The sequence below is a fragment of the Ogataea polymorpha genome (assembly GCF_001664045.1).
Source record: "Ogataea polymorpha strain NCYC 495 leu1.1 chromosome Unknown OGAPOscaffold_1, whole genome shotgun sequence".
Classification (NCBI taxonomy): Eukaryota; Fungi; Ascomycota; class Pichiomycetes; order Pichiales; family Pichiaceae; genus Ogataea; species Ogataea polymorpha.
The window spans coordinates 1194456-1206718 of record NW_017264698.1 but is presented as its reverse complement, the minus strand read 5'-3'; the positions used below and the strand labels follow the sequence as shown (position 1 = coordinate 1206718).

The following is a 12263-nucleotide window of genomic DNA, read 5'->3' as shown; positions in this document are numbered from 1 at the left end:
TTTCCGTTGCCATATACTATATGAACCGTCTCCAAGATTAATACTCCCGTCAGGAAGTTTGGTTTTTGACTAGATGAAAGCCGAATGTCGAATTAGGGAAATATCTATATATATGTACTTGCGTTTGGCTACAGTTGTGCTACAGCTGTCTTCTCAGTATCGTCCTTGTGTTATCCCATAAGCGAAGGAACGTGAGAAATTCAGCCTTCGTGATTGGCTGCCCACTGAACCTTAGCTTCTCATAATGCGCTAAAAATTCCGCCAATAGATCCGAGTCGCGAGCAGAAACATTTGTTCTCCGTATGACGGTGGATATAATATCCCGTAGCGTCTGATTGGGCTCGACTTTGATCTGAAAAGTGCTAGTTAGGCGGAGCGCGTGTCGGTATTTTATATCTTCGCCAATGGCGCACACCACGTTCTCGTATATCAGATTGTCCGGTAGCGGGATGTCCACCGAGCTCTGGCCGCAGTGCAGTCCAGCATGATCCAGGGGGCCCTGAGGGCCGGCCAATTTTTTGATCTCCTTAGTCCGTGCAATTTGTTGGGCGATGTAGTTGGCTTCTCGTTTGCCAATGTCTTTCTCGGTGATGGGCATGTATGGTTTTGGGATGTCCTGCAAGTGCCGTTTGATGATGAGAATGCGAACTATGTAGATAATGGCACTTAGCAGTAGAAACAGCGCACAAGCACAGACAATGACAAGAGTGTTGAATGCGATGATGGAGCTGGTGAGCGAGCGCAAAATGACATCTATAGGCACGAGCGAGTTCAGAAGGAGAAACGAAATGCCGAACGTCAGCAGCGAGATGGAATAGAGCCAGATGAGAAGACCGCGGCTTTTCTGGCGCACTTTGCGCAGTTTCAACTGTTGGATGGGCCGCACCTGCTGAGATGAACCCACCATCTGCCGTCGTCGCAGCAAATGCTGCTTGGTTTGTCCCAGCGCGCGCGGGACAGGATTCCAAGAGTTCATTGACACTGGGCTGTTTCTAAGTGTTTGATTTTTTTTAAATTTAATTTTTCCTTAGATGGAGAAGGTCAAACTGAACCTTGTACATTACCATCTCTGGACCAATGTGGAGGAAGTCTCAAAAAATGGTATTGATGCTCTCTTTGGGACAACCCCAGACAACACGCTGGAATGTGTGTTCCCGGTGCTCGTCGATGACCACCTGACTATGCAACGCTTGGACCAGATCTTCGAGAGTCTAGGAGTGGAAAAGATTATTCTAGGAATTTGTGATCGCGATGGGACTGTTGTGTATTATAACGTATACGCGGGAATTCACAAGCCGGAGCAATAATCAGAGGTAGTTGCGTGCCAGGGACTGGACTGCAGTGGCAAAAGAGACAGGCTGTGGCTGTATATCTTGATAGGACTGCAAGAGGTCTGGGTGCGAGGATTTCAGATATTTTAGGACAAAGTCGGTCTTCAGGTTGGGATCAGTATTGCACTGGATGTATGCATCAAACAGAATGGACGAGGGGTACGATTTAGGTAGCCCAAGATCTTTCACCAGCTTGATCGTCTCTTCCAATAGCGATACGCATCTCATGTTGGTGAGAATGTCCATCTGGTCAAGGACCACTTTGAGAGAGGCATTTCTTTGAGATTGGTCAAAGTTCGACAAAGTCGGAGTTTCTCTTAAAGTTTTTTCTCGCTCCTTAAGCTGACGTAGTTGGTTTGACTCTTCTGTTGACGATATGCCTGCGGTTTCGCAAATAGCCGCAGCACGAGCTTTGAGGTTGAGGGGTGGCATATATTGGAATGGAAAGGGCAGTATATTTTTGAAAACGCCTCTAGTGTAGCCTTCGAAATTGTCTTTGTTAAGAAAGAAGTTGTAGCAGCTGACCACCTCGAGGTTACTGAGCAGATGTTCTATGAGGCCTTGGTCTAGCAGCTTCTGCTCCACCGAACAAGCAAGTAGGTTGTGTTTGTTGATCAGATGGTTGACGATCTCTTTGTAACCTTCCAAGGTAAGATCTCCATCTAGAAGAACCGGTAATTTGCCATTTGGCGACAGAAAGTAGTTGGAGTCGTACAGTAGTTCAATTTCAATGTTCTTGCAATTTTCAGCAACAAAATTCGCCGCCGCCAGAGATTCTGCGTCGAACGGTGCACCCCAGAGATGAAGGGACATTTAGGCTGATTTTAAATTTTTTATAAATATTTGTTACTAGTATGGACACCAAGAGACGGAAATTGGACGATCCTGTGACCATCGAGTCTCTTGCGGAGTCTCTTGATAGACCCCGCTGGCTGAAGCTTGTTCATGATTCCCCATCAGTAGAGACGTTTGAGGCGTATCTCAAGGTGTTCTTCAACGACGGTGAGGTTTGGAAAGAGTACATCGAACACGAAATGGCCAAGAACGACGACGCCAAAGTGGAGGCGCTATTTTCCAGATGTCTCACCAAGGTGTTTGACGTTGAGCTGTGGAAAGTGTACCTGAGGTACGTGAGGAAAGTGAACGATATCGTTACTGGAGGAGAACAGGCCAGGGCAGTGGTAATGAAAGCCTATGACTTTGCCATTGACAACATGGGATTGGACTTCATCAACGGCCAGGAAATATGGGACGAGTACTTCCGTTTTCTGAACGAGTGGAACCCCGTTTCGAGTATCGAGCAGTCATCCAAAAATGCGCACCTTAGATCTTTATATAGAAAGCTCATCGGCACTCCTCTTCGCCAACTAGACCAAAATTGGAGAAAGTATCTGGACTTTGAAAACGAAACGGACCAGGTGAACGCCAGGCGTCACATCAACGAGAAATCGCAAGAATACATGAAGCTACGTCCTTTGAATCAAGAGCTTATAAACCTCACCGCTTATTTGCGTCCATCGGACGAGGCAAAAAACAGCCGCAACCAGCTTGAACACTGGAAACGTTGGATTGCATGGGAGCGCAGCAACAAGCTCAATTTACCTCAAGAATCAGTGGAAAAGAGAGTCAACTTCGTGTACAGACTGTCTACCCAGTATCTGCGATTCCAGCCAGAAGTGTGGTACAACTACGCTGTGTACTTGTTTGCTAGCGGTAAATCTGAGCAGGGTATGGAGGTGCTAGGCCATGCTTTGGTTCTGAATCCAGAAAGTATAAGTTTAGTTCTTTTGGTCTCTGGCCAGTACGAAAGCTCCAGCGATATTGAAAAAATCAAAGAGTCCTGGAATAGACTTATTGATAGGCTGACAAAACACTATGACAGCGAGGAAAATGAGAAAACAAAAGCCACACTTGGCCAGTGCATCACGTGTGTGTATTCGTTGCTCATGAAGGCTTGTCGCCGAGCAGCAGGCATGAAGGAAGCGCGTAGCATTTTTTCTGTTGCACGAAAATTCAAAGGTGTCACATGGCACATTTTTGTCGATTATGCAATGATGGAGCACCAGAATAGCGATCTGAAGATTGCCTTGCGGTGTTTTGAGCTTGCCATGAAGTATTTTGGAAAGGACTATGCTTTTGTTGAGACGTACTTAAACTTTTTGCTTTCGATGAACGATCTGGGCAACTCCAAGAAACTGTTGGAACAGTCCATCGAAAATTTCAAAGACAAACGCTCAACTCTGGAGAAAGTGTACCGACGTTTCTATCGGATTGAACTGGAATTTGGAGACACCGATTCAATCCGCACGCTCGAGAAACGGTATAGAGAAGCTTTCCCTGACAGCAACGAGTTCCAATTTTTGTCAAAATCTTTTGGTGAATTCAATGCAATCAAGCTGCTGGATGAGTATACATTGACAGGAAAAGAAGAGGCGCTCGACAACGTTGCCGAAATTAAGTTGAAGGAAATTGAAATGCCTGAAATTGAGCCATTCGCTGTGCGAGATGAGATCTACAACCTGCTTAGATACTTGCCGAAGTCAGAATACTACGACGATAAACCGCCCGTGTTTGACGTGAAAAAGAGCGTGCAATTTTTCAGAAACATAAAATTGACATAACTAATACTACATCGTCCGCTTGGATATCATTGGTGCTCAGGTACTTGGCTCAACGCGATACTGTACTTCTTGACGAGATGCTCGTCCAGCAATTGAAAGTTTCTTGTGTTCGCCTTGTAAGCGATATTGATGAAGTCGCCGACAAATGGAATCAGACCTATCAAAAAGTCTATCAAGACGTTGAAGGCCATTTTGATTGCTACCGTGTCTGGCAACCCGCCCTCGATTTCTTTGGCTTTCCTAATAAGGACTAGCGAAAAAAACAAATTGATCAAGTCGCCAACCATTGGTATGAACCCTATGATTGCTCCGTATCCAAATTTGATGCCTGCCACGCTAAAGCATTGGTCCAGGTGATATGCTCTATCTCTAACTGACTTTAGGGTCTTGCGGTCACGGGGTGTGTACTGCGATGGTATGTTCTTCCGTCTTTTTGCTCCCTTACGCTGCCAGAACTTCAGCTCGTTAGGCGGGATTATCTCGTTATAAGGATCCTCATAGGGTCCCACATGAACTAGGTCTGATAATCCTGTCTAGAAGTTAGAGTCTCTGATGAAGACAGAACACTCACCTTTTTCAGCAACACCTTGTATAGCAGCCCGCTCATAATTCAAGTGATTGAATACGGGAGTTTGCGTAGTTTTCGAAAGCGCAACCGAGCTGTTTTATATCTGCATTGAGCCTCCATACGTAAATTCCAGATAGCCTTGCTGATGCAGGCCGGGTAAACCGATATGTCTTGAAAGTTGGTAAAATTTTCCAAAAAAAAAAAGGACCGACACCTTTAATACTGTTTAATGGCTCCGTCGTATAACATCCGGCCTGAAAACACGCTGAGGCGTGCAGAGGACCTCATTGCTGTTGATCAGAAAGAGGCAGCTCTGCAGACTCTGTACGACTTCATCACGTCCAAGCGCATCAGATCCGTTGCACCATTGGACCTGGAACCTATTGCATTGTTGTTTGTTGAGCTGGGCGTGGATCTGAGAAGCGGAAAGCTCGTGAAGGACGGATTGCATCAGTATAAGAAAAACGTCCAAGGCAACGACTCTGGCCTGGAGTCTGTGGAGACCGTGGTGAAGAAATTCTTGGAGAAAGCAGAAGCCAAATTGAATGATGCACAACTGAAGGCTAACGACGTGGCGGCCACTTTGGAGGCGGAGGCTGCTCAATTGGAAGCTGACGATGAGGACGAGGATGACGAAAACAGACAAATTGTTGTTTCTCCGGAAGACGTGCTAATGTCCATTGTTTCCACGGATGATACCAAAGACCGTTCCGACAGAGAGCTTGTTGTCCCATGGCTGAAATTCTTATGGGAAGCGTACAGAACTGTTTTGGATATCTTGAGAAACAATAGCAAGCTGGAAGTTGGCTATGCTACGGTTGTTTCACAAGCATTTGGTTTCTGTGTCAAGTACAACAGAAAGACGGAGTTCAAACGTCTTTGCGATATACTGAGGACCCATTTGCAAACGGTGACGCAAAAATCTGTTGTCAAACATCAGATCGAGAACCCAATTGATCTGTCAGACCCAGACACTCTTCAGAGATATCTAGAGACGAGATTCAACCAGTTGAACGTTTCCGTTCGTCTAGAGCTCTGGCAGGAGTCTTTCCGTACGGTCGAGGATGTGCACACTTTGATGACGATATCGAAAAGACAGCCGAAACCAAGCATGATGGTGAACTATTACGACAACTTGGCCAAAATCTTCAACGTGAGCGACAACCGGTTGTTCCATGCTGCTGCCAGACAGAAGTTCTTTTCCCTGTTTGTGCAGTCTCCGATTGCGACCGACGAAGAGCTCAAGCACTACGCATCCTTGCAATTGCTGTCTGTTCTGTCAGTTCCAGTGACTTCGTCCTCTAAAGTGGACGACTTTGCCAAGAGAAAAGACAACAGACTTTCTATGTTGCTTAACCTCTCCAAGGTGCCTACTAGGGAGTCTTTGTTGACCCAGGTGGCTTCTAGAAACGTTTTGAGCATTGTGGATCCTTCACTGGCCAAGTTGTATGAGTTGATGGAGAAAGACTTGCATCCGATCTCTTTTGCTTCGCAAGCCAAGGACATATTTGCTTTTATCGAGTCCAACAAAGAATTCCACATGTACATCAAGCCGCTGACTGGTGTCATCTTGGACAAGCTTTTTGAGCAAATTTCAGAAGTTTACGAGACTGTCAAGCTGGACTTCCTAGTGAAGCTGTCCACGTTTGAGGGCCAGTTCAAGCTCTCACCAATAGAGATCGAGAGCCGACTTCTTGCAGCAGCCTCCAACAACCTGCTTTCTGTCAAGATTGACCACGAAGCCAAGGTTGTGTCGTTCAAGACTGACACTTTGGAGAACTCCTTGCTTAGCTCGATTCCTCTCAACATGTCGAGCAAAGTCCAGTACACTCCTACGGAAATTATTAGAACGCAGCTTTCTTCTCTTGCAAATACTCTGAGAGAGTCTGTCAGACTCATTGACCCATTGGCTTCTGAGAACGAAAAAACCTTGAAGCAAAAAGTCAGCATGCGTGCGAATGCCGAGTTTGCTGAGGAGAGACAAGAGGTGCTGGACCGTGCTCTGCTTCTAGAGAATAGAATGAAGGAGGTGGCCGAGATCAAGCGTCGTGATGAGGAAGCTGCCACGAAGGCCAGATACGAGAAGCTGGCTGCCGTCAAGAAGGCTGAGCAGGAAAGAATTGAGCAAGAGACAGCCAAGAGACTGGAAGAGAAACGCCGGAAGGAGTTAGAGGCCATTCAACAGGCGGAGAAAAAGAAACTGTTGAACGAGATCAACGCTAAGGGTATCATTAAGGTGGACATGGACGACATCGAGAACCTTGATGGAAGAAAGCTTCAAAAAATGCAAATCGAGAAGCTCGAGCAAGATAGAAAGGCCCTTGAAGAGCGCATTGAAGCCACTGCCAAGAGATTTGACTATCTTGAAAGAGCACAGCGCAGATACGAGCTTCCTATGTTACAAGCGGATGCCGAGGTGCAGAAGGGACGCGAGATGGAGGTTTATGAGGAAATGAAGCAGAAACTGATTGCCAATGCCAAGAAGGAGCACGAAGAGGCTCTTAAAATCAAGCAAAGATTGGCGCGTTTGATTCCAGACTACAAGGAGTTTGTTGGCCAAAAGGAGAAGGCTTTGTGGGACGAATACGACAAGAAGGCTGCCGAGGCCAAGGAAAAGTTAGAGGCGGCCAAGAAACAGCGTATTGCTGAATTTATTGCTAAGAAGAAGGCTGAATTCGAAGAGCAGCAGAAGTCGTTGGCTCAAGCCGAGGAACGTTTGCAAAAGGAGGCTGCCGAGTGGGAGGCCAAGATGAGCAACCTCAAGTACGCAGACAAGCTCAAGCTGAAGAGAGCGGGAGAATGGCCACCGGTGCCTCCTGCACACCTGCAGAAATACATAAAGAAGGAGATTAAATAATTATTGGATGTCGTGTGCCTGAAAAATTGATTTTTTTCCGCGAACACGAACGACACGTTAAAATATTCATATTCTATTTTTGAAATACTTGTACAACAGTCACCATGAGCACGTTTTTTGATGAGATGAAAAGGTCGTTTGTTGCCGTCCCAGTCGAGGACGGCAAGATCGCCACTTCTGAGTTTTTGGAGGCCGCAGAGGCTCTTGTGAAACTGTTTGATCTACTGGGATCGTCTGCGTTTGCAGTTGTGCAAAACGACATGACAGGAAATATCAACAAGGTGCGCGCCAAGCTCCTTGCCGCTCCTGACAAGGCAGGCACCTTGCAGGATCTGATTCTGTCTGAGGTGAACGACAAAAAGAAGACCGCTACTCAGGGCCTGTTGTGGCTGTGCAGAGGCCTGCAGTTCACTGCTGTTGCCATGAGAGAGACCGTTTCGAGACCAAACGATGAGCTGTCCAAGACTTTCACGGACGCCTACGGCAAGACATTGACGAAGTACCACACAATGCTTATTAGACCTGTTTTCAAGCTTGCGATGAAGGCGTGTCCCTACAGAGCAGACTTCTTTGCCAAGCTGGGTGCTGACCAGGAGAAGGTGGCTCAGCAGTTAGAGGAGTGGCTGAGCGCCCTGGAGAACATTGTGAACCTCATCATGGACTTCTTCGAGAAGGGTAATTACGGCAAGGGATTGTAATTGTCGGCACTAATAGATTAAGCAACTTGAAAGAAGTGTACCTCGTGTTTTCGTAAAGTATGAAACTAGTTAGATGTTAGCATACATTGTATTAACATTAATAATAAATCTTTTAAAATAGCATACAGTACTCAGAGTCGTACATTAGGAGAGTCCACTGCAAAGAGCTCTGCTTCTCTATGTTTACAGCAATGCAAGGAGCAAGGCAGACATAACTCCAAAGACAGAGACAGTGTTGAGAGCGGCACCGGCTTGGGAGGAAGAGGAAGCTCCAGAAGAGGTCGACTCGTCGCTAGAGCCCGAAGACGTGGCAGAGGAAGAGCCGGTAGAAGTCTTGGAGTGGTTGATGGAAGACGAGGACTCGGTGGCAGCAGAGCAGACAAACTTGTCACCCTGGATACCGCCCTTCTTCTCCAGAGAATTGAACTCGTCACAGTCAGCCTTACCAGTGGTCTCCAAGTCGAAACCACCTCTAACGGTAGACAGTTTTGGGAAGGTGGCATTGTCGAACTCACCCTTGAGGATGACGGCACCGCCAATGGTCTGCAGGCTGTCAAAGCCGTCGATGGTTTCCAAGTTCGAGTTGTTAGCAATGACAAATCCACCACCAACGGATTGCAAATGAGAGAGGTCAATCTCAGACAAGTCGTCGTTGTCGATGATCGAAAGGTCACCGCCGATCTTCTTCAGGGTAGGAATCTCGAGAGACTCAACGTTGGACTCAAAAACACCAAGTGAAGAGTTGACGGTGCTGATGTTGGACATTGAGATAGACGAGACAGAGTAGAACGTGATGTTGTTGGCCCACGAAAGAGAGTCAAAAGTCACGTTGGTGTCGTCACCGTTATAAGAAACAGACAGAGCGTTGGAGACCGACTTGATATCCGAGTTGATGGAAGCCAAGTTCTTGTTGTTGTTGATGTTGAAGGTCTCGACGTTGATTGGGTTGAAACCCTCCAGAGACTCCAACTGAGTGTCCGAGATGTAGATGCTTTGACAGTCAGAAACACCTGCAGACAGACCTGCCTGGGTCAATGCCGGCAGGGTGACCCAGTTGATGGAGCCAACAGAGACCAGGGAACCGAACGACAGAGTGTCCAGGACATACAAGTCGGTCAGCTCCAGCTGCTTGGTGATGGTAGTCAGGGAGTCTGCTCTCAGAGACTGCAAGTTGGAGCAGTTGAAAACAGACAGCGAGCCGTAAATGGCCTTGACGTTGGCGATGGAAGCAGTTCCCAAATCACCGGTGATGTAGATGTCACCCTCAATGGCCGAACAGGAGGACAGGTCGTCCAGGTCGGATTGAGCGGTGGCGGTCAAGGTCTTGGAGAACGAGCATCCTGATGGCACCGAAATCGAGGTGGTGGAGGTCAAGGTGGAATCTAAAAGGTGTTAGTCGTGCACGAGTTTCAAAACAAATCAAGCGAAGAGCATTTGAAAGGGGTCGAAAATCAGGTTTCTAAAAAAAGAAGCCGATACCGACGACAGAACCTGTGACGTGAAACTCAGCCTCGCTGGGGTCGAGGAGGCTGAATGGCGTTCCTTTAACACATATGAGCTAGTCGTGGCAGATTTGCCTCGTCAGGAGCTTATAAGTGCCAAAATTTCACCTTCCGCGGAAGTCCAGATCAGAAATCTCGACAAATCAGCGCGGGGGATCACGGTATCCCGTCCACTTGATCTGGTATGCAATACTTACTCAACGAAGTGGTGTCTGCGGCAAGGGCACAGCCGGCCAGAGCTAACAAAGCGAGCTTGAACTGCATTTTAGAGTAGCTGAATTCGAACAAGCTGTAAGAAGAGAAAGACTGGTTTTTATAAAAAAAAGAAGATGCAGGAAAATTCGGTTCGTCGAAGGCAGTCTATTCCCAGAACATAAATAATTGGCCCCCAGCTTACGTCTCCATTGCATTCCAAATTCACTCTCGAAAAGTTTAGAAGGAACGAAAAGTGCGTGTGTTTGCTAAATCTAAGCCTGAAGACATAGGATTTTCTGTTTTCAATTGTCCTTTTTCATTGTTGAGGTATTTATGTTTGTCCCTATTAGGAAGACTAACTGTCAACCTAAAATCCGCGGTGGCTGGGCTCCTCATGAAACGTCGCCGGATCGGGCAAAAGCGAAACAGTGCAAATCACCACATTGACCACACCTAGAGAATCAAATTCTTTGAGTTCTATAAACCATGTCCATAAAAACTAAACCTATAATATGCATATTCCATCCCAATTTATTCCAGTCCCGATCCGGTCCCATCCTATTCCTTTAGATACTCATCAAACCTGTAATCGTCCAACCATCCAATTTTCTCAAATGCAGCGTAAAGCCTACTGGCCTTGTTCACATCGATCTTGCAAGCCTTTTGCGCGTCAGTACGTCGGAAGGGCAAGTTGGCCCTGAGACGTTTCACCTTCTCGAAGAAAATCCGCCTCTTCGAGTCCAAATACACATTCGGAGGCAGTCTCAGCGTAGAAGCCAGTTGCACCTCAGCAGGATGTAGTTCCTCGACCAAAGGATCTTCGCTTAGATCCATTGCGTGTCCCTTCCATTCCGTTTTCAAACAACGACTATTGTTCGGAAGGCTAGAGATTGGCGGCGAGTAGTCCGGAATGGCCTTGTAGTCGAAATTATATGGCGGAGGAGATCCTGTGGACGGCGAGTCGAGACGTTTCACTGCCGGCTTGCGTTTGCGCGGAGTCATTGGTCTCGATGTGACATTATCGTCAGACTCCAGTGCCACAGAATTTTCTCGAACCAATCTTCTAGTCCGCGGTCTATCAGTCTCAGTATCGCTCGACACGTACTCCTTGACACGTGGTGTTGTTCTGTAGCGGTAGTTCATGGCGGAAACAGCAGGCACTGTTTTCTTCGAAGCGACATTCAACTGGTACTGGCTCAAAAATTTGAGCTGTCTCTTTTTGTAACCAGGCGTTTTGAGGTCCCCATAAGGATTGACGTATAATGTTGTATCGTTCAAATCCTCGACAGGGAAGCTTCTTTTCTTCTCCCAGTTAACATTAATCTCGCGCAGAACAAATTGTTGTTGTTGTTGTTGTTTTTGTTGTTGTGGCTCCTGTTTAGGGAGCTCTGCTGCTAACGATTTCCTCATAGGCTTAGGAAATAACAGCTGTGCAAACCTAGCATCGCTCTCATCAAAAGTTGCAGCTCTCGTGTACGGCGAAAGAGGTGGTGAAGGAATTGTACTGGAGGCCATTTCAGACGATCCCGTGGTAGAGATGGATGTTGTAGTGTCTGTTTTCTTCACTAAATCCATTTCAGAGATATCAGTCATATCATTCTCTTTGTTGTTGGCGCTTTGCAGTCTGCGCACTGGCTCGATAGAATTTGGTGTGAGGCATCCGTCCACCTGCCTGGTGGAACCCACATTAGCCAAATGGTAAAGAAAAGACGACATCGCAATTCGCGCTCTGAGCTCTTGTTAGCTACCTAGAAACCCAATTGTAGCTGATTGATAAGATTTTGTTGCAAAAAATAGCAGAAGGGAAAACGTTCAGCAAAAAGGGAAACAAGTGAAGATAGGCCCACTAGTGAGTATTTATAAAGATTAGAAAAGGGAAACATGGCGGAAAAAAATAGCATTTTTTTTTAAAAAAGAAAAGTTTCCAGCAAGTAAAGATAGCGTTTCCGATATTTCTGCGATTGATTAAAAAAACTGGCTCCAATCTTCTCAATGCTCCGTGTAGTAGCTCAATGCCTGGCAATGATGCTCAATAACAGTTGCATGTTGCAATTGATGCCACACTCAACTAGTTGATGGGAGAGCGTAACTTATTTTGTTTCTTTTGACGTAACCGGTTATCATTCCTATCGGAAAATGTGCATATGTTTAGGTTTGGTGCACGACCAGAAAAAAAAATTAAACCAGTCACAAACTTTTGAAATTATGGGTGACTCTCGCAGGCAATATGTGGGCCAAACAACCAATGGTGTCCCCGCATATTATAATCAAACATCTGACCTCCGCCCGACAACTTAATCAAATTATTCTTAAGTGCACGAATGTGTTTGCCCGTAATTTGTCTAGGGTCCTGTATGTATGTGATTGTGATCTCGATTCTTTTGCCAGAGTCATTGGATCAATTACATTGCATGGTGTTTTCAAACAGGCTAATTCGTGATCCTAATGTATCGCCCGTATCAACTGTATATGTTCCCGTACAGCTTTACTG

At 46.3% G+C, this 12263-nt stretch overlaps 7 protein-coding genes across 7 annotated transcripts; 2 read left to right on the top strand and 5 right to left on the bottom strand.

The window, feature by feature from the left end:
- Nucleotides 1-81: 81 nt before the first annotated feature.
- OGAPODRAFT_74896 (uncharacterized protein) lies at nt 82-2116 on the bottom strand. The gene has a single exon (XM_018355943.1). It carries the CDS (start codon nt 974-976, stop codon nt 140-142), a length of 837 nt encoding a protein of 278 aa, XP_018213433.1. The 5' UTR covers nt 977-2116; the 3' UTR covers nt 82-139.
- Nucleotides 82-2144, bottom strand: OGAPODRAFT_92214 (uncharacterized protein; the record flags this gene model as incomplete). The annotated part of the gene is made up of 1 exon (XM_018357125.1): nt 82-2144. One exon carries the CDS (start codon nt 2142-2144, stop codon nt 1308-1310), a length of 837 nt encoding a protein of 278 aa, XP_018213432.1. The 3' UTR covers nt 82-1307.
- A 41-nt stretch (nt 2145-2185) lies between these two features.
- OGAPODRAFT_74895 (uncharacterized protein) lies at nt 2186-4632 on the top strand (the record flags this gene model as incomplete). Its single annotated transcript, XM_018355942.1, has 1 exon — nt 2186-4632. The coding sequence occupies one exon, from the start codon at nt 2186-2188 to the stop codon at nt 3950-3952; it is 1767 nt and encodes a 588-aa protein (XP_018213431.1). The 3' UTR covers nt 3953-4632.
- On the bottom strand, nt 3979-4632 carry OGAPODRAFT_92212 (uncharacterized protein; the record flags this gene model as incomplete). Its single annotated transcript, XM_018357124.1, has 2 exons — nt 4524-4632; nt 3979-4485 (listed from the first exon to the last, which is right to left on the bottom strand). Exons 1-2 carry the CDS (start codon nt 4557-4559, stop codon nt 3979-3981), a joined length of 543 nt encoding a protein of 180 aa, XP_018213430.1. The 5' UTR covers nt 4560-4632.
- Nucleotides 4633-4725: 93 nt separating this feature from the next.
- OGAPODRAFT_92211 (uncharacterized protein) lies at nt 4726-9805 on the top strand. Its single transcript, XM_018357123.1, has 2 exons — nt 4726-7329; nt 7536-9805. The coding sequence occupies exons 1-2, from the start codon at nt 4750-4752 to the stop codon at nt 8073-8075; spliced, it is 3120 nt and encodes a 1039-aa protein (XP_018213429.1). The 5' UTR covers nt 4726-4749; the 3' UTR covers nt 8076-9805.
- Nucleotides 7482-9873, bottom strand: OGAPODRAFT_15382 (uncharacterized protein). The gene is made up of 2 exons (XM_018353699.1): nt 9775-9873; nt 7482-9457 (listed from the first exon to the last, which is right to left on the bottom strand). Exons 1-2 carry the CDS (start codon nt 9839-9841, stop codon nt 8259-8261), a joined length of 1266 nt encoding a protein of 421 aa, XP_018213428.1. The 5' UTR covers nt 9842-9873; the 3' UTR covers nt 7482-8258.
- A 96-nt stretch (nt 9874-9969) lies between these two features.
- On the bottom strand, nt 9970-11646 carry OGAPODRAFT_15381 (uncharacterized protein). The gene has a single exon (XM_018353698.1). The coding sequence runs from the start codon at nt 11486-11488 to the stop codon at nt 10331-10333; it is 1158 nt and encodes a 385-aa protein (XP_018213427.1). The 5' UTR covers nt 11489-11646; the 3' UTR covers nt 9970-10330.
- Nucleotides 11647-12263: the final 617 nt, after the last annotated feature.